Source organism: Schistocerca nitens, chromosome 11 (genome assembly GCF_023898315.1).
Source record: "Schistocerca nitens isolate TAMUIC-IGC-003100 chromosome 11, iqSchNite1.1, whole genome shotgun sequence".
NCBI lineage: Eukaryota > Metazoa > Arthropoda > Insecta > Orthoptera > Acrididae > Schistocerca > Schistocerca nitens.
Window position 1 is genome coordinate 193,029,108 of NC_064624.1, and position 23,677 is coordinate 193,052,784.

Consider the following 23,677-nt stretch of genomic DNA (forward strand, 5'->3'; position numbering starts at 1 on the left):
CGGTGTTTCGGCATGCTGAGGGTCCAGTTTTCTGTGATTATCCGCAAAGAGCAGCGTATAATGAACAGCCAATAATGCTCGGCTTTGTTTTTAAACAAAGTGAACCCAGCCACGAGATAGAGACGTCGTGGATCTCAGAGGAGAGGTGTGATTCTCCAGCAAGATAACACACGTCCTCATACTGCTCAACTAACCCGTGAAACCGAGGCCAAAATGAGCTGGGAAGTACTGCCTCATCCCCCTTACAGTCCTAATTTAGGGCCTAGCGTTTTTCCATTTGTATGCTGCCCTGAAGGAGGCATTACGTGCCCTGAAGAGGTTCCAAGACAACGGGGATGTGAAAAAGTTTGCGGGAAATTGGTTCAAACATCGATATAAAGACTTCTTTGTAGCCAGAATAAAAAAAGCTTGTATCCCATGGGAACAAGTGCATAAATGTTCAAGGGGATTAACTGAAAAGTAGAAATAAACGCTTTTTTCTCCAGACCAAGATCGAACAGCGGAGGAGTGGTACTCAAGCGCCAACTTTAGGTTACAATATCTCCGGATGTAATTAACATTTCACAATGCAACAAACGGCACTGATTACGTATTTGTTTATATGTTCAGATGTGCTAACAAAACTAACGGGGTTCCATTTAAAAAAACGTAGGTTTGTGTTAAAAAACATACTTCCGTGCATTTTTTTATGGTTTGTATTAAACAATTACACTAGCCCCTTTCCTCACGTTCGGTCTGTGGAATCGGTTCGTCAGTATTTGATGTGGTTTACGAAATATATCCAGCGGTAGCGTTAGGTGACTCACCCTATATATATATATATATATATATATATATATATATATATATATATATATATATATATATATATGTGTGTGTGTGTGTGAGAGAGAGAGAACTGCAGCTCAGAATGATGTCAAATATATAAAAAAAATTAAGATAAGGTTTGACCAAACTGAAAAATATATTCATCTTCAAGTAGTTTTATACAGAAACCACATCACGTGATGTGGTTTCTGTATAAAACTAATATATATATATATATATATATATATATATATATATATATATATATATATATATATATATATATATATATATATTCCTATCAAACGCAGTGATGTGGTTTCTGTATAAAACTACTTGAAGATGAATATATTTTTCACTTTGGCTAAACTTTATCTTTATTTTGGAAAAACGACATTTTTGTCTATGGAGTGCGTGATTGATTCCTTTGTTAATTTTTTTTTTGTTTATTTAAGACGCAATCAAATGTTTATGACAGTCATAACCGGTTTCGGTCATACAATGCCCATCTTCAGATTCTAAAGGCGGCCTACATTGGACACAGGTTAATGCGTTGTCAAAGTTTTGACAACGCATGAACCCATGTTCAGTGTATGCCGCCTTTAGAATCTGAAGATGGTCATTGTATGGCCGAAACCGGTTATGACTGTCATAAACATGTGATTGTGTCTCATCTTTATGATGGAATTCAGAAATTAAAAGTCTGCCGTACCAAACATGTAAGAACAGGTGGGAACTAATTTTTGAAATACATTTAGTTTTTTGTACCAAAAAGGTTTACTCTTTATTAACCTTACTTCCTGTGCCTCCATTGCGCTATAGTGTACCCACTGGTTGCAAAAATGAATTGAAATACACCGCTGTATTAAGCTTGTGGACATTCTTTAAAACACACGTTCTTTTTAACTGAGTGTTTTTATTTGTCCTATTTACACATAAATTACAACTGTACACTTACGAGAAAAATATACATTTACTTCGCCATTAATTAACTGCCCCTCTTCGAAGATAATAGCTGTTCATTTCCTGCATGTGTGTCTCTCGTTTTCTGACAGAGTCTCCAGTTTGAGGTTGGTCGTCCAGTATGCAGCACACACTACTGCGAAACAGTGAGAGTAGTAGTTTAGTGGGTGAGTGACGTCTGTACACAGCAACGGGTTGTCTGACAGGCGAGGCGGCATGTCTGCGCAGTACAGGTCTCTGGTCCCGCCACAGCGCGACATCACGGCGGCGGCCACGCCCCCCAGGGGGTGGCGCCCAGTGCTGCCAACCTCGCAGACTAGTAGGTGTAGATGACGTAGTCGGTGCGGAAGCCCCTCCTGTCCACGGAGTACTGGTTGTCGGCCTGACACTCGTAGTAGCCGGCGTCCTTCTGTGTCGCGGGGTCGATCTCCATCTTGGACTTCATAGTGTCGTTCCCTGTTGGCCACTCGTGCACCTGCAACAACACGCACAGCCACGACACTGTTAGCCACCGGGTCTGGAAATTCCTCAACCCAAAAACCCAGTTCTTCTGATGCTGGCCGTGCTTTTTGAGTAGCTAGACAGCTGGTCTCTGTCCCCAATACTACGACCCCGCTATTCAGACAGTAGGGAACGTTTCGGCATTAAAAAAACTAAGGACAGCAAATACATTTTATTATACAGGGTGGTCCATTGATAGTCACTGGGCGAAATATCTCACGAAATAAGTGTCAAACGAAAAAACTACAAAGTACGAAAATTGTCTAGCTTGAGGGGGGAAACCAGATGGCGCTATGGTTGGCCCGCTGGATGGCGCTGCCATACGTCAAACGGATATCAACTGCATTTTTTAAAATAGGAACCCCCATTTTTATTATATATTCGTGTACTACGTAAACAAATATGAATGTTTCAGTTGGACCACTTTTTTCGCTTTGTGATATATGCCGCTGTAATGCCGGTTTACGTTGCCGCTGTTCGTGAATGACGCTTCGTCGCTAAATAGAACGCGTGCAAAAATCTGTCAATGTCCCGTAATTTCTCTTGTGCCCAGTGGCAGAACTGTACACGACGTTCAAGGTCGTCGCCATGCAATTCCTGGTGCATAGATATATGGTACAGGTGCAATCGACGTTGATGTAGCAATCTTAACACCGACGTTTTTGAGATTCCCGATTCTCGCGCAATTTGTCTGCTACTGATGTGCGGATTAGCCGCGACAGCATGTAAAACACCTACTTGGGCATCATTATGTGTTGCAGGTCGTGGTTGACGTTTCACATGTGGCTGAACACTTCCTGTTTCCTTAAATGACGTAACTATCCGGAGAACGGTCCGGACACTTGGATGATGTCGTCCAGGATACCGAGCAGCATACATAGCACACGCCCGTTGGGCATTTTGATCACAATAGCCATACATCAACATGATATCGACCTTTTCCGCAATTGGTAAACGGTCCATTTCAACACGCGTAATGTATCACGAAGCAAATACCGTCCGCAGTGGCGGAATGTTACGTGATACCACGTACTTGTACGTTTGTGACTATTACAGCGCCATCTGTCACAAAGCGAAAAAAGTGGTCCAACTAAAACATTCGTATTTCTTTACGTACTACACGAATATGTAATAATAAATGGGGGTTCCTATTCAAAAAAACGCAGTTGATATCCGTTTGACCTAAGGCAGCGCCATCTAGCGGGCGAACCATAGCGCCATCTGGTTTCCCCCTTCAAGCTAGACGAGTTTCGTTCTTTGTAGTTTTTTGGTTTGACGCTTATTTCGTTAGATATTTGGCCCAGTCAGTATCAATGGACCACCCTTTATACACTCCTGGAAATGGAAAAAAGAACACATTGACACCGGTGTGTCAGACCCACCATACTTGCTCCGGACACTGCGAGAGGGCTGTACAAGCAATGATCACACGCACGGCACAGCGGACACACCAGGAACCGCGGTGTTGGCCGTCGAATGGCGCTAGCTGCGCAGCATTTGTGCACCGCCGCCGTCAGTGTCAGCCAGTTTGCCGTGGCATACGGAGCTCCATCGCAGTCTTTAACACTGGTAGCATGCCGCGACAGCGTGGACGTGAACCGTATGTGCAGTTGACGGACTTTGAGCGAGGGCGTATAGTGGGCATGCGGGAGGCCGGATGGACGTACCGCCGAATTGCTCAACACGTGGGGCGTGAGGTCTCCACAGTACATCGATGTTGTCGCCAGTGGTCGGCGGAAGGTGCACGTGCCCGTCGACCTGGGACCGGACCGCAGCGACGCACGGATGCACGCCGAGACCGTAGGATCCTACGCAGTGCCGTAGGGGACCGCACCGCCACTTCCCAGCAAATTAGGGACACTGTTGCTCCTGGAGTATCGGCGAGGACCATTCGCAACCGTCTCCATGAAGCTGGGCTACGGTCCCGCACACCGTTAGGCCGTCTTCCGCTCACGCCCCAACATCGTGCAGCCCGCCTCCAGTGGTGTCGCGACAGGCGTGAATGGAGGGACGAATGGAGACGTGTCGTCTTCAGCGATGAGAGTCGCTTCTGCCTTGGTGCCAATGATGGTCGTATGCGTGTTTGGCGCCGTGCAGGTGAGCGCCACAATCAGGACTGCATACGACCGAGGCACACAGGGCCAACACCCGGCATCACGGTGTGGGGAGCGATCTCCTACACTGGCCGTACACCACTGGTGATCGTCGAGGGGACACTGAATAGTGCACGGTACATCCAAACCGTCATCGAACCCATCGTTCTACCATTCCTAGACCGGCAAGGGAACTTGCTGTTCCAACAGGACAATGCACGTCCGCATGTATCCCGTGCCACCCAACGTGCTCTAGAAGGTGTAAGTCAACTACCCTGGCCAGCAAGATCTCCGGATCTGTCCCCCATTGAGCATGTTTGGGACTGGATGAAGCGTCGTCTCACGCGGTCTGCACGTCCAGCACGAACGCTGGTCCAACTGAGGCGCCAGGTGGAAATGGCATGGCAAGCCGTTCCACAGGACTACATCCAGCATCTCTACGATCGTCTCCATGGGAGAATAGCAGCCTGCATTGCTGCGAAAGGTGGATATACACTGTACTAGTGCCGACATTGTGCATGCTCTGTTGCCTGTGTCTATGTGCCTGTGGTTCTGTCAGTGTGATCACGTGATGTATCTGACCCCAGGAATGTGTCAATAAAGTTTCCCCTTCCTGGGACAATGAATTCACGGTGTTCTTATTTCAATTTCCAGGAGTGTACATCAGAAAGAGCGGCTGACGTACTACTTTTCTACACAGTCACCACCGCCCAAGCACATCGTATCTACGACAGAATGGAACGAGCTTTTCTTCCTGAGCGAATACATACAACACGGAGAGACTTGGCAAGAACGGATCAGGAACTTCTGGACGTTTTCTATCAACTAAGTATCAGAATGCATCGAGACGACTGGGACAAGATCGACAGCATCACTCACAGGAGCATGCAGAACGAACTCGAGCGCTGCACCGAGCGCCAGAAGAAAAAGTTTGAAAGATGCTGGAAGCAGACCGACAAGGCGATTCCCGACATGTCACACACCGTGGTCAACCTCACTGAACGACAATTGACCGAAGAGGAAGTGTCTGTTCTTCAAAAAGGAGGGAGTTTCGCTTTCATCCCGAGAACCATACCTATGGAGGACATCATTGCCAACACCGAAGCAGCCATTCGGACCCTTCCCTGTGAAAGGGCAGAGGAAATACGCACTGAAACAGCCAGGATATTGCGCCGAGCAAAACCACCAGCTTGCAACCTGAAGAAAGAAGGGGTACAAGCCATTAAGGATCTCAACGCCGACAAGAGTATATTGGTACTGCCTGCCGATAAGGGGAATGCGACCGTCGTAATGAAGACCGAAGATTATGAGCAAAAGATCCGAGGCCTATTAGATCCGACGACGTACCGAAAACTAAGCGCAGATCCGATGCAGCGTATCACTCGGAATACGAATCGATTAATCAAGGCGTCTTCTCTGCCGGCGGACATACAGAGAAACCTGCGCAGCACAGAAGCCCTACCACCTCGGCTGTATGGATTACCCAAGATCCATAAGGACAACGTTCCACTGAGACCGATCGTTAGCTCTCCTGGCTCACCAACGTATAAACTGGCGAAACACTTGGCCTCTCTGCTCCAGCCACACGTGGGGAAGACCGATACATACATTAAGGACTCAGGACATTTCATTGAGAAGCTGAAGAAACTGAAACTTGCGCCAAACGACATCCTGGTCAGTTTTGATGTTGTTTCGTTATTTACGAAAGTGCCACTCAGTGACGCTCTGGAGCACATCGGTTCCATGTTCCCGCAAGACATCAAAAAGCTCTTCCATGCATGTCTCACCACGAGCTATTTCACGTGGAATGGCGATTTCTACGAACAGCTGGAAGGGGTCGCCGTGGGTAGTCCTCTCAGTCCAGTGGTGGCCAACTTCTTCATGGAACAATTCGAAGCACAGGCACTGGACTCGGCGACTTGCAAACCTAAGGTGTGGTACAGGTACGTCGATGATACTTTCGTGGTGTGGGGCCACGGTGAAGAACAGCTCGGTGAATTCCTGAGACACTTGAACAGCCTCCATGCCAACATAACATCTACCGTGGAAGTAGAAAAGTACTAGAAACTGCCATTTCTAGATGTGCTGGTCACAATGGACGGCGAAAACCTGGGACACAGCGTGTATCGAAAACCGACACTCACTGACCGATACCTGCACAAACTGTCAAGCCACCACCCGAGCCAGAAAAGAGGCATGATTAGTACGCTCGTAACGAGAGCAGGACGAATATGTGAGCCGCAGCACCTCAAACGAGAAACTGGAAACTGTCCTGAGGAGCAATGGGTACTCCAGAAGTTATATTAGATGTGTAACAGAGCCAAACACTCGGCGAAGTAAGGAACCAGAAAAAAAAAGTCGGGTACGGCCTTTCTGCCATACATTCCCAGAGTGACGGACAGAATCGGCCGTATATTGCGCAAACACGGCGTAAAGACGATTTTCAAACCGACAAGGAAGATCAAAGAGTGTCTTAGATCGGCGAAGGAGAAAAGAGACCCACTTGCAATGTCGGGAATATACCGTATACCATGCACATGCGGAAAAGTTTATGTCGGAATGACTGGACGATCAATTAACACCAGGATCAAAGAGCATAAGCGACATTGCAGGTTGGGGCAGGTGGAGAAATCGGCCGTGGCAGAGCACGCACTGAATGAGACCGACCACGTAATAAAATTCGCCGACGCGTAAGTTCTGGCTGTAGAGAAGCACTGTCACACGCGCTTGTTCAGAGAAGCTGTAGAAATCCAAAAACACGCGAACAGTTTCAACAAGAGAGAGGAAAGCCTTAAGGTAAACGGATCCTGGCTTCCCGTACTGCAGCGAACGACCGTCGCAGGTAGCGAGAGGAGAAGCCCTCTGACGTTACAGCGCGCCAGGTACATATAGTCTGCGGCCGCGAGCTCGCATCCAGTTCACCACCGGCAATGGAGGGTGAAGCTTTGACAATGCCAGCCACTCGTGCTGGCGAAACGTCAGAAAAATCATTGGATGAACGTCGGCCGAAGAACCCGAGACAGAAGCCAATAGGCAGTTTGTCAACAAGTGGCCACGAAAGCCTTAACAATTTTGAGTCACCAAATACATTGAGGCTGTTATCATGGTGGTGGACAAGCTTTGAAAGACCTCCGTCGTAAAATTCTGCCGTCTGAGACTTCAGCCAGGGAGTCATGCCCGTCTTGAGTTCCACGTCGTCATCAGAGCGCTGCGTTGCAAACCATCTTGGTAAACAAGTGGAAGTCACTTGGTGCAGGATGGAGGTTGTAGGGTGGATGAGGGAAAATTTCAAAAAAAAAAAAACATGGTTCAAATGGGTCTGAGCACTATGGGACTTAACAGCGATGGTCATCAGTCCCCTAGAACTTAGAACTACTTAAACCTAACTAACCTAAGGACAGCACACAACACCCAGCCATCACGAGGCAGAGAAAATCCCTAACCCCGCCGGGAATCGAACCCGGGAACCCGGGCGTGGGAAGCGAGAACGCTACCGCACGACCACGAGATGCGGGCGAAAATTTCCCATGTGAATGAATTAAGGAGTTCTTGAGTGCGGTTTGCCGTGTGAGGTCGGGCATTGTCGTGCAAAAACAAAATTTTGGACGTCACCTTTCCTCGGCGTTTGTTTCGCACTGCTCTTCTAAGGCTGTGCAAAGTTTGACGGTACCGGGCAGAATTTCTGGCGGCTCCACGTTCGAGAAAATCAATAAGAAACACACCTTGCCTATCCCACAACACTGTCGCCATCAACTTCCCTGCTCAAAAGGTTTGCAAACATTTTTGAGCAGCTAGAGAGCTGGTGTCTGTCCATAGTACTGGGTGATCAAAAAGCCAGTATAAATTTAAAAACTTAATAAACCACGGAATAATGTAGATAGAGAGAAAAATGGACACACATGCTTGGAATGGCATGGGGTTTTATTAGAACAAAAAAAAAAAATTCACAAAAGTCCGACATGGCGCATGACAATCGTGTATAAAAGGAGCTGTAATGAGAGAGACGTGACGGGTGAAAGGTACGCCGCTATGTTACAGAATCGCATCATCCCCAACCTGGCTGATAAACACCTGCTGGAACGTACGATGTTTATGCAGGATGGCGCTCCACCCCATATTGCTAGACGCGCGAAAGATATCTCTTGCGCGCGTCGTTTGGTGATGATCGTGTGCTCAGCCGCCACTTTCGTCATGCTTGGCCTCCCAGGTCCCCAGACCTCAGCCCGTGCGATTATTGGCTTTGGGGTTACCTGAAGTCGCAAGTGTATCGTGATCGACCGACATCTCTAGGGATGCTGAAAGACAACATCCGACGCCAATGCCTCACCATAACTCTGGACATGCTTTACAGTGCTGTTCACAACATTATTCCTTGACTACAGCTATTGTTGAGGAATGATGGTGGACATATTGAGCATTTCCTGTAAAGAACATCATCTTTGTTTTGTCTTACTTTGTTATGCTAATTATTGCTATTCTGATCAGATGAAGTGCCATCTGTCGGACATTTTTTGAACCTTTGTATTTTTTTTATTTTTTGCTGTAATAAAACCCCATGTCATTCCAAGCATGGGTGTTAATTTGTACTTCTCTATCTACATTATTCCGTGATTTATTCAGTTTTCAAATTTATACTGACTTTTTGATCACCCGGTACTACGACGCCTATTCAGAAACTAGGGAACGATTTTGGCATTATAAAAAACTAAGGACGAGAAAGGCTATTACAATTTGGCTATTTACAATTTGTACAGAAACCAGATGGCAGTTATAAGAGTCGAGGGGCATGAAAGGGAAGCAGTGGTTGGGAAGGGAGTAAGACAGGGTTGTAGCCTCTCCCCGATGTTATTCAATCTGTATATTGAGTAAGCAGTAAAGGAAACAAAAGAAAAATTCGGAAAAGGTATTAAAATCCATGGAGAAGAAATAAAAACTTTGAGGTTCGCCGATGACATTGTAATTCTGTGAGAGACAACAAAGGACTTGAAAGAGCAGTTGAACGGAATGGATGGTGTCTTGAAGGGAGGATATAAGATGAACATCAACAAAAGCAAAACGAAGATAATGGAATGTAGTCGAATTAAGTCGTGTGATGTTGAGGGTATTAGATCAGGAAATGAAACACTTAAAGTAGTAAAGGAGTTTTGCTATTTGGGGAGCAAAATGACTGATGATGGTCGAAGTAGAGAGGATATAAAGTGTAGACTGGGAATGGCAAGGAAAGCGTTTCTGAAGAAGAGAAATTTGTTAACATCGAATATAGATTTAAGTGTCAGGAAGTCATTTCTGAAAGTATTTGTATGGAGTGTAGCCATGTATGGAAGTGAAACATGGACGGTAAATAGTTTGGACAAGAAGAGAATAGAAGCTTTCGAAATGTGGTGCTACAGAAGAGTGCTGAAGATTAGATGGGTAGATCACATAACTAATGAGGAGGTATTGAATAAAATTGGGGAGAAGAGGAGTTTGTGGCACAACTTGACCAGAAGAAGGGATCGGTTGGTAGGACATGTTCTGAGGGATCAAGGGATCACCAATTTAGTATTGGAGGGCAGCGTGGAGGGTAAAAATCGTAGGGGGAGACCAAGAGATGAATACACTAAGCAGATTCAGAAGGATGTAGGTTGCAGTAGGTACTGGGAGATGAAGAAGCTTGCACAGGATAGAGTAGCATGGAGAGCTGCATCAAACCAGTCTCAGGACTGAAGACCACAACAACAACAACAACTGTCTTCAAAGATTATGAAGTACCTCGAAGAAAACGACTTATTGACACACAGTCAGCACGGATTCAGAAAATATCGTTCTTGTGAAACACAACTAGCTCTTTGTACTCAGGAAGTAATGAATGCTATCGACAGGGGATGTCAAATTGATTCCATATTTTTAGATTTCCAGAAGGCTTTCAATACCGTACCTCACAAGCGTCTTCTAACCCAACTGCGTGCCTACGGAGTATCGCCTCAGTTGTGCAACTGGATTCGTGATTTCCTGTCAGAAAGGTCACAGTTCGTAGTAATGGACGGAAAGTCATCGAGTATAACAGAAGTAATGTCCGGCGTTCCCCAAGGAAGTGTTATAGGCCCTCTATTGTTCCTGACCTGTATTAACGACATAGGAGACAATCTGAGTAGCCGTCTTAGATTGTTTACAGATGATGCTGTCATTTACCGTCTTGTAAAGTCATCAGATGATCAAAACAACTTGCAAAATGATTTAGATAAGATTAAGATACCTGTATGGTGCGAAAAGTGGCAATTGACCCTGAATAAGGAAAAGTGTGAAGTTATTCACAAAAGTAGTAAAAGAAATCAGCTAAATTTCGACTACGCGATAAGTCACACAAATCTGAACGCTGTAAATTCAACTAAATACTTAGGTATTACAATTACAAGTAACCTCAATTGGAACGATCACATATATAATATTGTGGGTAGAGCAAACCAAAGACTGCGAGTCATTGGCAGGACACTTGGAAGGTGCATTGGTCTACTAATTTTAGACTGCTTACACCACGCTTGTCCGCCCTATTCTGGAGTATTGCTGTGTGGTGTGGGATCCGCATCAGGTGGGACTGACGGATGACATCGAAAAAGTACAAAGAAGGGCAACTCGTTCTCTATTATCACGATATAGGGGAGACAGTGTCACAGACATGATACGTGAATTGGAGTGTCAATCATTAAAACAAAGGCGTTTTTCGTTGCGACGGGATCTTCTCGTGAAATTTCAATCACCAGTTCTCTCCTCCGATTGCGAAAACATTCTGTTGGCACCCTCCTACATAGGGAGAAATGATCGTCACGATAAAATAAGAGAAATCACGGCGCGCAGAGAAAAATTTAAGTGCCCTTTTTTCCCGCGTGCCGTTCGAGAGTGGAACGGTAGAGAGACAGCTTGAAGGTGGTTCATTGAACCCTCTGCCATGTACTTTATTGTGAATAGCAGAGTAATGACGTAGATGCAGATGTAGAGAAAGCGATGCAATGATGATATTTTCTCCTCATGTGCTTGTGGTGTCTTCTGAGATATTTTGTTGCGTTTCATAAAGCTGTAGCACCAGCCAACTCCACCCGTAAAGTCTGTCAAGTTCTACTGTGGCCCTAGCTTACGAGCGTGTATTCCGATCATTTTTGTATTAATGCCAATGCCATTTTGACGGTGTCCTTGACTCCATTTCAGTACGTCATCTTCTAGTATTGGCCATTTTGCATTCAGTCGTATTTTTGCGTATTTAGCCTTCCTCATTTTTTTCAGTTGTTCTTTACTAGCCCGCGAATCGTGGGTGCTTTTTTCTGTTGGTGGAGGGCCGAAATGCCGCTCAAGTGCTCTGTTTCCACGTTCTTCTGCGTATGCTATTACTTTCAATTTATAGCTCGCATAATATGAATACCTTTTATTTTTTCCGATTACGAAACTAGCTACTAACAAAAACATTGTACTGTTACTAATAACACAACTCACTTTCCATTCAAATTCACTGGAACGGTAGACTGCAATGACGCGTCATAGGATAGACGGTAATCTGGGTTTGTCGTGGCAGGGCGAGAGCGAGATAGTATTAGCGAGATTGCGAATACCAGCAACTCACGTTCGTCGCATCGCTGCGCTGCTGTTAAAGTTGAATCCAGTGTTGCCAGATTGAGATAGGTTTCCCGCAGCATCGAATATACAAGGTGTGACAGTAAAGTAATGAGACTGATTTTCTTTGGAAGATGTGGCAACCCTGCAGGCTTGCGTAGGCACAATATCATTGACCTTGGGTCTATAAGCTGCTTCTAGTCCAAGCGGCACATCAATGCAACTGCTCAGTCTTGAGTTGTGCCGTAATAAGTTGACACGTGTTTGTGTCTCTCGTCACGGAAATGGAACCACATAATATTGCGCAACGGTATGCCATTTCTTTTTGCATTAAATTTGGTGAAAACGCGACGACAACTTACAGTAAGCTTCAGAAGGCTTCTGGAGACGAGGTAATTTCAAGAGCTCAAGTTTTCTGTTGGCATAAAATGTTTAGTGAAGGCAGAACGAATGTCGAAGATGAAGCCCGCAGTGGACGACCATCAACCGTACGGACGGATGTCAACTTGGCCACGGTGCGTGAACTCGTATGATCTGGTCGAAGATTATCAGTGAAAATGATTGCAGAAGAACTGAACATCAATCGAGAAACGGTTCGTCTAATAATAACTGAAGATCTTGGTATGAGAAAGATTTGTGCAAAAATGGTCCCCCAAAACCTTACACCACAACAGCGAGAAACACGGAAAAATGTGGCAGCCGATTTGTTAGAGAAAACGGAAATCAATCCAGAATTATTGAGCCATGTTATCACTGGTGATGAAAGTTGGTTTTTTCAGTACGGTCCAGAGACAAAACGTCAAAGTTCGCAGTGGTGCTCAAAGGGATCACTCAGACCAAAAAACGCTCGCATGTCAAAGTCAAAGATGAAATGCATGCTTGTGTGCTTCTTTGATTCCAAGGGAATTGTTCGTAAAGAGTAGGTGCCTCCTGGACAAACAGTTAACAAATTTTAGAAAGACTTCGTAAAAGAGTTCTTCGTGTCCATGCCAACATTGCTGATAATTGCATTCTGCATCACGATAATGCGCCATCCCATACTGCTCTGTCAGTACAGCAATTTTTAACCTCAAAACAAATTTCAGTACTACCACAGCCACCTTATTCACCAGATATCGCTCCGTGCGACTTTTTTTATATTTCCAGGAGTCAGAACGGTGCTCAAGGAACACCATTTTCAAACAACACAAGAAGTCCAAAAAGCTGTGACGAGGGTCTTGGAGGATATTACAGAAGATGAGTTCCAGAAATGATACCATCAGTGGCACAAGCGCTGGAAAAAGTGTGTGCAATCAGAAGGGAACTACTTCCAAGGAGACAACACTACACTTGACTAAAACAGTAAGCAACATTTGTTTTCACATCAGTCTCATTACTTTATTGTCGCACCTTATATGGCCATTTTTAAGACTGGTGGGAATTTTAAATCAAACACTGCATACGTCCGTACTAAAATCGAGTAAAGGATGCAACTGAATTTTGGAGGCCATTTTTGGTAGGAAAAAGTGCGTCTTATAGTCCATAGAATGCGATAGATACATGAACAGCATCCCCACGAAACAACTGACGAAAGTTAAGTACTGGCAACAATGCTTTCATAATTTGAATGTAACGACTGATCTCTCTTGTTGTGCAACTTCACATATTTTAACGATATTTCAACATTTGTATTGACATTTTTTTTAAAAAAATGCATGTATCCCAGTCACACAAAAATAAAATTTTACTACCCATATTGGTTGTACGTATCACGAATTTTTAAACACTCGGTTAATACAGAGCGAAGAGACACAAGTGTAACAAATTAAGTTACAACAAGGGGGGAAAATCTATTGTATTCATAAAGTCCGAGCGCTAGCGTTTAAATATAGGGTGTCCCAATAGGAATGGTCAGTATTCACGGATATGACAGGAATGATCATTCCGAGAAAAAAATTCTATCAAAGATAAACTCTAAAATAGATACCCAAAGAGCTACAAGCACTTCTTTATCTTCGATCTGTGAAACAAATTTCTTCTACTGCCAGCTCTTTGCTTTCCATTTCTGGAGAGGAGGTAGCATGTACCAAAATGTGACGCAGCATGTGAAAGTCGCTGGATTTGGACGGGCTACTCCTGTAACTGAAATATCAGATCTAAAGATGGTTCTGAATGAACCGAAACCGGTCATACGAATAAAAAATTTGCAATCTAGACGGATTATAAGTAACATTATAAAATCACTGATTGCTGTTATCCCATCAGACATTATGTCTGTTTTTGCTAAGAAAAAAACGTCTGATAAACATGGCCTCTAAAATGCATGCTTCGTGATCTGTGAGCACTTGTTCATCATCGCTACTGTGAAACACATCTCTTCCACAGAACAAGTGCCTATAGCATTTAAGGCATACATTTGAGAGCCATGTTTACCAGACAGTTTCTTTTTGTTTTGGTGTATGCTGCCTGCTCCAAAAATATGGAGAGCAAAGAGCTTGCAGTAGAAGAGATTTGTTTCACAGTATCGAAGATAAAGAAGTGCTCATAGCACTAAAGGTATACATTTTAGACTCCATGTTTACGGGACTTTTGTTTTGAATGATGATTCCTGTGATATGCCTGATAATTGACCATGCCTGTTGGGACAACATGTATAAAAACATTGTGAAAGGACAAAATCCTTTCCAAATCAAATTCAGCCATAGATACGAGGGCTATTTTTTTCAACCTCTGGTCAGTTGTGAGATGGAAACAACGGAGAAAATACACTACTGGCCATTAAAATTGCTGCACCAAGAAGGAATGCACATGATAAACGGGTATTCATTGGACAAATATATTATACTAGAACTAACATGTATTACATTTTCACGCAGTTTGGGTGCATAGATCCTGAGAAATCAGTACCCAGAACAACCACCTCTGGCCATAATAACGGCCTCGATATGCCTGGGCATTGAGTCAAACAGAGCTTGGATGGCGTGTACAGGTACAGTTGCCCATGCAGCTTCAACACGATACCACAGTTCATCGAGAGTAGTGACTGGCGTATTGTGACGAGCCAGTTGCTCGGCCACCATTGACCAGATGTTTTCAATTGGTGACATATCTGGAGAATGTGCTGGTCAGGGCAGCAGTCGAACATTTTCTGTATCCGAAAGGCCCGTACAGGACCTGCAACATACGGTCGTGCATTATCCTGCTGAAATGTAGGGTTTCGCAAGGATCGAATGAAGGGTAGAGCCACGGGTCGTAACACATCTGAAATATAACGTCCACTGTTCAAAGTGTCGTCAATGAGAACAAGCAGTGACCGAGACGTGTAACTAATGGCGCCCCATACCATCACGCCAGGTGATACGCCAGTATGGTGATGGCGAATATACGCTTCCAATGTGCGTTCATCGCGATGTCGCCAAACACGGATGCGACCATCAAGATGCTGTAAACAGAACCTGGATTCATCCGACAAAAATGACGTTTTGCCATTCGTGCAGCCAGGTTCGTCGTCGAGTACACCATCGCAGGCGCTCCTGTCTGTGATGCAGCGTCAAGGGTAACCGCAGCCACTGTCTCCGAGCTGATAGTCCATGCTGCTGCAAACGTCGTCGAACTGTCCGTGCAGATGGTTGTTGTCTTGCAAACGTCCCCATCTGTTGACTCGGGGATCGAGACGTGGCTGCACGATCCGTTACAGCCATGCCGATAAGATGCCTGTCCTCTCGACTACTAGTGATACGAGGCCGTTGGGATCCAGCACGGCGTTCCGTATTACCCTCCTGAAGCCACCGATTCCATATTCTGCTAACAGTCATTGCATCTCGACCGACGCAAGCAGCAATGTCGCGATACGTTAAACCGCAATCGCGATAGGCTACAATGCGACCTTTATCAACGTCGGAAACGTGATGGTACGCATTTCTCCTCCTTACACGAGGCATCACAACAACGTTTCACCAGGCAACGCCGGTCAACTGCTGTTTGTGTTTGAGAAATCTGTTGGAAACTTTCCTCATGTCAGTACGTTGTAGGTGTCGCCACTGGCGCCAACCTTGTGTGAATGCTCTGAAAAGCTAATCATTTGCATATCACAGTATCTTCTTCCTTTCGGTTAAATTTCGCGTCTGTAGTACGTCATCTTCGTGGTGTAGCAATTTTAGTTGCCAGTAGCGTGAAAAAGTGTTTTATTTGCATCATTTAGGTGCACCTTCGAAGTACTCTACAAAGAAGAGTCTGAGTTAGATGTTTGTCGTGGTGCCATCTGTCCAATACCATCATCATAGAAGGCAGACACCCGTGACTTCGGCCAGTTCTATACACTGGTCTGCAGCTCGTTCTCTGTGCCAAAATGCGGTTCTCATAGCTAGCGGTTCATGTGAGCCGACAGATGAGAATCAGAGCGAGTCAACTCCGGTCTGTGTGACGGGTTCCAACAGTTCCCATTCAGAGCACTGCAGGACCATCTTCTTTGCCCCTGCAGTGTGGGGCTTAGGAATTGGCATAGGGAAGAAAATGCATGACAGGTATGTTATGGGGGCTGTAGGAAATCAGGGGGAACCCCTCAGCAGGCACCCGACACTTGACGGGAGACATTTTTCTTTGCGTATTTATGTGCTCACTGTGTGCTCTGAAGTGAAAAGTGTTATGTGACACTATAGACACATCCAAACCTTCACCGCACTTGCACTTAATATTGTGACCCATCGGAGGCTGATGAAAAGAACAACAGAGTTCGTACCAATAGGGTTTAGCTGAATGGCATACTGACCTGGAAGTACTTGTGGCCGAAGAGCTCGATGCCGTCCTTGAACCAGGTGATGTGTGGCCGGGGGTAGCCCTGGGCCATGCAGAAGAAGGAGATCTTGCGGCCGAGCATGTAGTCCAGCTCAAAGTGCGACGCCTTAACGATGCGTGCTCCCTGCAACCGTGCAACATCTCTTAGCATGGCTTGAGCCATGTGTGTGTGTGTGTGTGTGTGTGTGTGTGTGTGTGTGTGTGAGCATGCTTCAACCACTCATACACTACTGACCACTAAAGCTTTAACATTGTCAAGGCAGCCCACAACAAACATCAAGTTGTCATCAAGGGTGCTACGTCACTGGATATGAAAATTAAATGCAACTGCCCAAAGTAGCATGAACTAACACCATGTATACAGAGAGTTAGTGGACAGTATGCTACTCGATATTTTATTTTAGTACATAAGCTGATGTGGTAGATGGACACAGTCAACTGTGAGTAATCTATTATTGCTATCCTTGTCCATCGAGGACAACGTACTGGGTTCTATTACTTAAGAAGTCTTCGAGCCACTCACATACTTGGTAACCAATCCCACATGCTCGTACCTTAGTTAGGAGTCTGCAGCCGGCCAGTGTGGCCGTGCGGTTCTAGGAGCTTCAGTCTGGAACCGCGTGACCGCTATCCTTAGTTGTTGGATGTGATTTCTTTCCTTAATGTTTTAAATTTGTTTTGTTCGACAATTTGATGTTGCATGTGAATTAAAATACGTTTTTTTTTATCATTTTGGCAGTCATAAGAATGCAACTTTGACTGTATATATATATATATATATATATATATATATATATATATATATATATATAGGGTTATTACAAATGATTGAAGCGATTTCACAGCCAGCTCTACAATAACTTTATTATTTGAGATATTTTCACGATGCTTTGCACACACATACAAGAACTCAAAAAGTTTTTTTAGGCATTCACAAACGTTCGATATCTGCCCCTTTAGTGATTCGGCAGACATCAAGCCGATAATCAAGTTCCTCCCACACTCGGCGCAGCATGTCCCCATCAATCAGTTCTAAAGCATCGTTGATGCGACCTCACAGTTCTGGCACGTTTCTCGGTAGAGGAGGTTTAAACACTCAATCTTTCACATAACCCCACAGAAAGAAATAGCATGGGGTTAAGTCGGGAGAGCGTGGAGGCCATGACATGAATTGCTGATCTTGATCTCCACCACGACCGATCCATCGGTTTTCCAATCTCCTGTTTAAGAAATGCCGAACATCGTGATGGAAGTGCGGCGGAGCACCATCCTGTTGAAAGATGAAGTCGGCGCTGTCGGTCTCCAGTTGTGGCACGAGCCAATTTTCCAGCATGTCCAGATACACGTGTTGTGTAACGTTTTTTTCAAAGAAGAAAAAGGGGCCGTAAACTTTAAACCGTGAGATTGCACAAAACACGTTAACTTTTGGTGAATTGCGAATTTGCTGCACGAATGCGTGAGGATTCTCTACCGCCCAGATTCGCACATTTTGTCTGTTCACTTCAACATTAAGAAAAAATGTTGTTTCATCACTGAAAACCAGTTTCGCACTGAACGCGTCCTCTTCCATGAGCTGTTTCAACCGCGCCGAAAATTCAAAGCGTTTCACTTTGTCATTGGGTGTCAGGGCTTGTAGCAATTGCAAACGGTAAGGCTTCTGCTTCAGCCTTTTCCGTAAGATTTTCCAAACCGTCGGCTGTGGTACGTTTAGCTCCCTGCTTGCTTTATTCGTCGACTTCCGCGGGCTACGCGTGAAACTTGCCCGCACGCGTTCAACCGTTTCTTCGCTCACTGCAGGCCGACCCGTTGATTTCCCCTTACAGAGGCATCCAGAAGCTTTAAACTGCGCATACCATCGCCGAATGGAGTTAACAGTTGGTCGATCTTTGTTGAACTTCGTCCTGAAGTGTCGTTGCACTGCTATGACTGACTGATGTGAGTGCATTTCAAGCACGACATACGCTTTCTCGGTTCCTGTCGCCAGTTTGTCTCACTGCGCTCTCGAGCGCTCTGGCGGCAGAAACCTGAAGTGCGGCTTCAGCCGAACAAAACTTTATGAGTTTTTCTACGTATCTGTCGTGTGTCGTGACCATATGTCAATGACTGGAGCTACAGTGAATTTATGAAATCGCTTCAATCATTTGTAATATCCCTGTATATATATGTACTGGCGGAAGTAAAACTGTGAGGACGGGGCGTGAGTCATGCTTGCATAGCTCAGTTGGTAGAGCACTTGCCCTCGAAAGGCAAAGGTCCCGAGTTCGAGTCTTGGTCTGGCACACAGTTTTAATCTGCCAGGAAGTTTCAAACCTGTAGATAATCTGCCCATTACTACTCAATACGGGAAAGTGGTACAAGTTGTCCACTTCAGATATCTGGGAGAGATAATCCAACTATCAGGACTGAGCTCAATAGCCAATAAAGATAGAATCTCCAGATTACAAAAAGCATATAAGCTCTCTTGGAATCACTATAATAAGAAATCTATTTCTATCAATGCGAAACTAAGGCATTACAACACAGTAGTACTAGCAGAAGCACTTTATGCTGCAGAAACTGCAGTGATTCATAGTCATACGAAGGTCAGAGAGATTGGAAAGCAAGAAAGAAAAATTGTGAGGAAAACATATGGACCAGTGTTTCTGGAAGGAATTTGGATGAAGACACCAACGAGAGAGATTTACAAAGATATAGAATCAATAACAGACACCATTAGAAAGAGAAGAATGAAATTTTATGGGCATATTAGCAGGATTAATAAAGTCAGACTCACAAGACAAATCTTTAAGATAGTAAGCAAGAGCAAAAATAAGACAAAGTGGGTCACTGAAGCAGAAGAAGAAATTAAACAACTTGGGATCATACAAGACAACATAAACAATAGAGAACAGTTTAGAAACATCATACAGAAACACACACTTAAACAAGAACATACGGAGAACAGAACCGGAAAAAGATGGTCGGAAGAATGCAAGAGAGAATGCAGTGAACGTATGAAGAGAATTTGGGAAGAACGAAGAAAGAAGAAGAAATCATGACTACTCAAGTTCAATCGCTCTCTCAAAAGGGAATAATCGAAAATAATAATAAGATATGTGTGTGTGTAAGCAGTCAAAGTTGCATATATATTATATATTCATAGAAGATGTTGAAAGTGGCCCCCTGTAACATCTCAGGGTATTTAGATACTATTGGTAGCAACTTCACTGTTTATGTTGCCGTTCAGTTCCTGTATTGTGTGTGCATTTGTTTACTAGACATTGCTCTTCAAGCGTCACCATAGGAAAAATAATCACATGTTGTTAGATCCTTAGAACGTGGTGGCTATAAATATTTCCTGATACTTCGTTCCTCAGTGAAGACATACGGATTCGTTCCAGGGATGCAGTAGATGTGTGGCATGTTGCCCCATCTTGCTATAAGAAACAGTATTGTCTTTCATATTCAGTGAGTTGTATAAAGAATTTCCATATATGCAACCATGTCGAAGGCAGTGTCGAAGAATATCGGCCCAATGTTGTGCGTTCCTGTTGCACCTCACCAAACGCCGATTTTTTCATAACAGAGTGGTTGCTGACACACAATGTAAAGATGCTCTGATACCCAGTACCTTGTGTTCTGTGAATTCACATGACCAGAAAGATGAAACCATGTGTTATCACTCACGATGTAATGGAAAGGTTTACCAAACCATCACTGGCCACAAGCAGCAATCTACACTTTTTGGTGTCGTCGTCCCATAATTGCTGCACAACCGTCACATGATATGGCATCAACACACTCTGGCAACACCTCCTATTTACATGCGCCTCTGAATAATCCTTCAACGGATACCTGCTATAACTTCTGGTGTGCAAACTGAAGGAGTTCTTTGTCATTTTACATTTTACACAGATCTGTAGGTGCGCCTGTTTTTATACAGACTCTGTATTGCTCTCTTTACTGGTAGTTCTCTATCTGGGTGCTTGACCCCAAAAAGTTCTCGACTTTCTTCAAGCGAACTTGTATTTACATATGCTTCAAAAAATGGTTGAAATGGCTCTAAGCACTATGGGACTTGCAGTGGTTAGACACTGGACTCGCATTCGGGAGGACGACGGTTCAATCCCGCGTCCCGCCATCCTGATTTAGGTTTTCCGTGATTTCCCTAAATCGCTCCAGGCAAATGCCGGGATGGTTCCTTTCAAAGGGCACGGCCGACTTCCTTCCCCGTCCTTCCCTAATCCGATGAGACCGATGACCTCGCTGTCTGGTCTCCTTCCCCAAACCAACCAACCAACCAACTATGGGACTTAACATCTGAGGTCATCAGTTCCCTAGACTTATAACTACTTAAACCTAACTAACCTAAGGACTGCACACACATCCATGCCCGAGACAGGATTCGAACCTGGGACCGTAGCAACAGCGCGGTTCCGGACTGAAGCGCCTACAACCGCTCGGCCACAGAGATCGGCTAAATATGCTTCCACAATTTAAGTTCTTTCCTCTATCTAAAAAGACTAAACTCCATTAACATTTTAGATGTGCATCACGGTTTCACTGTCGTTTATACTGATGGCTCCAAACAGGAGACTTTCCTTGGCTGTTCTGTGGTGTTCCCTGATCATGTTACCCGGATTCGCCTCCCTGCTGAGTATACCGTTTTCGCAGCGGAGCTCCACGCGATCCTGAAGGCACTGGAGCAGACGAATCGTGTTCGGGGCGATCGATTTCTTCTCTGCTCCGATTCTCTTAGTGCCTTACAATCACTGCAGAACCTGTACCCGACTGAGGAGATGGTCCAGCTGATACACGACCAACTGTACTTGCTCCAACAGCGGGGTAAAGAGGTATCCTTCTGCTGGGTGCCTGGTCATGTCGGCATATGGGGCAATGAACAGGCTGATCGTGCTGCCAAGGAGGCCTGCAGAGAGCAGGATGTGGTCCAGTGTCCCATCCCCTTGCAGTCAGTCATCGCTGCACTCCACAGGAAGTGCATGGAGTTGTGGGAGGACGAATGGCTGGCGGTGACGGCCAATAAACTGCGGTCGGTAAAGTCAACCACTCGGCCGTGGCGTTCCTCCTGCCGGTTGCTCAGGCGGGAAGAGGTGGCCCTCACACGTCTTCGGATCGGGCACTGTCCTCTGACGCATAGCTATTTATTACGGCGGGAGGATCCTCCGTTTTGTGATGCCTGTGGTGTGCACATCTCTGTCCGGCACGTTTTAACAGACTGCATTTTATACCGCGATGCACGGGCAGAAGCACAAGTTGATGGGGATCTGCCCTGTGTTTTAGCTAACGATGAGACGTGTGTGTCTAGGGTTTTTAAGTTTTGTGATGTGTCTGCACTCTGGCCTAAACTTTTAGGCTGGAGGTTTTAGTGTATTGCAGAGTGGCTGACTCCTCCCTTTTTTTCCTTGCGGTCAGCCAGCCACTTCCATCTGCTACATTGTTTTAGCTCCCTCTACCATTTCCTTCCTGTGTTGTCCATGTTTTACTGCTGACGCCCTGCTTCATCCCACGCTTCGGTGTGGGTGAGCACCTATTTTTCAATGTTCCCCGTGTTTTATTTTCCGTTTTATGTAAATGTTCTGAGTTTTTTTTTTTCTTGACACCCGTCTCACTATGATACTGAACGGGCGCTGAAGACCTTGCTGTCGTGCGCCCACAAAACCCCTCTACTACTACTACTACTACTACTAAACTCCATGTGAACAGGCCATGAAGGCCCAAAGGTACCGACCGGCCGCCGTGTCATCCTCAAACTCTAGGCGTGAGCGGATGCAGATACGGAGGGGCATGAGGTCAGCACACTGCCCTCCTCTCCATATGTCGGGTTACGAGACCGTCTTTCCTCTATCAGCAAAGTCATTTTGCCGACCCACGAAGAGAAACGTTTAACTTCAGTGATGAAATAAGCTCAAATGCTGACAGAAGAATGCTAAGAAACGGTTATTGCCTAAAACTCTCCATTGTTGTAGCTGATTTCAAAAGTCCAAATATTGCAGTCGCTTTCAAAGGGGAGGTGGGCTACCCAATGTATGTAAACAGCTAGTTGTCAAAAAATAAAAAAGTATTATAATATACATGCAACATCAAATTATCGAACAGCTTTAAAACGTCACTGAAAAAATATTACATCTAGCAAGTAAGTATAGTAGCAACAGTTCAGTCAGAGTTGAAATGTCCACCTACAACATCTAGATATGTACTGAAGAAGGCAGTAAAGCTGAAAAGAGCTTATATATTCAAATAAAATATCAAGCAGCATACTGTTTATTAGTTCTCTGCACAATATCCTACTATGACATAATATATTCTGCAGATCCCACAATAAAAGAAATTAACGCAATGTACATTCTGTATACAGGGTGTATGAAAAGTAATGATGTACGAGCGGCGTTTGAAAAGTCCGTGCAAAAATAAAAACTACTTACGTGTTTGGGGTAAACCTTTTTTATTTTTCGGCATAATCTCCTTTTAGATTTATACGCTTCGTCCAACGCTGTTCTAATTTGTTGATCCCTTCCGAATAATAGGAATTGTCCAAGTCTGCAAAATAGCTATTACTTGCTGCAATCACCCCTTCGTTTGAGTAAAATCTTTGTCCCACCAGCCATTTCTTCAAACGGGAGAACAAACAGTAGTCCGAGAGAGCCAAGTCTGGAGGATAGGGGGGGATGTGAAACGAGTTGGAATCTTATTTCCATTAATTTTGCGACCACAGCTGCTGAGGTGTGTGCTGGTGCATTGTCGTGATGGAAAAGGACTTGCTTCCTGGCAGAGCACTTGCCCGCGAAAGGTAAAGGTCCCGAGTTCGAGTCTCGGTCGGGCACACAGTTTTAATCTGCCAGGAAGTTTCATATCAGCGCACACTCCGCTGCAGAGTGAAAATTTCATTCTGGAAACGTCCCCCATGCTGTGGCTAAGCCATGTCTCCGCAGTATCCTTTCTTTCAGGAGTGCTAGTTCTGC

General features: G+C 44.9%; 1 protein-coding gene across 1 annotated transcript in view; it reads right to left on the reverse strand.

Annotated features, from left to right (window-relative positions):
- Positions 1 to 1,632: 1,632 nt before the first annotated feature.
- Positions 1,633 to 23,677, reverse strand: part of LOC126213123 (immunoglobulin domain-containing protein oig-4-like) — a 45,956-nt gene continuing 23,911 nt past the window's right edge. Inside the window, exons 3-4 of the mRNA XM_049940732.1 lie at positions 16,693 to 16,842; positions 1,633 to 2,245 (exon numbers count right to left, since the gene is read on the reverse strand). Of these exons, the coding sequence (XP_049796689.1) occupies positions 2,087 to 2,245; positions 16,693 to 16,842 (309 nt within the window). The 3' untranslated portion in view covers positions 1,633 to 2,086. The remainder of the gene's footprint in view (positions 2,246 to 16,692; positions 16,843 to 23,677) is intronic.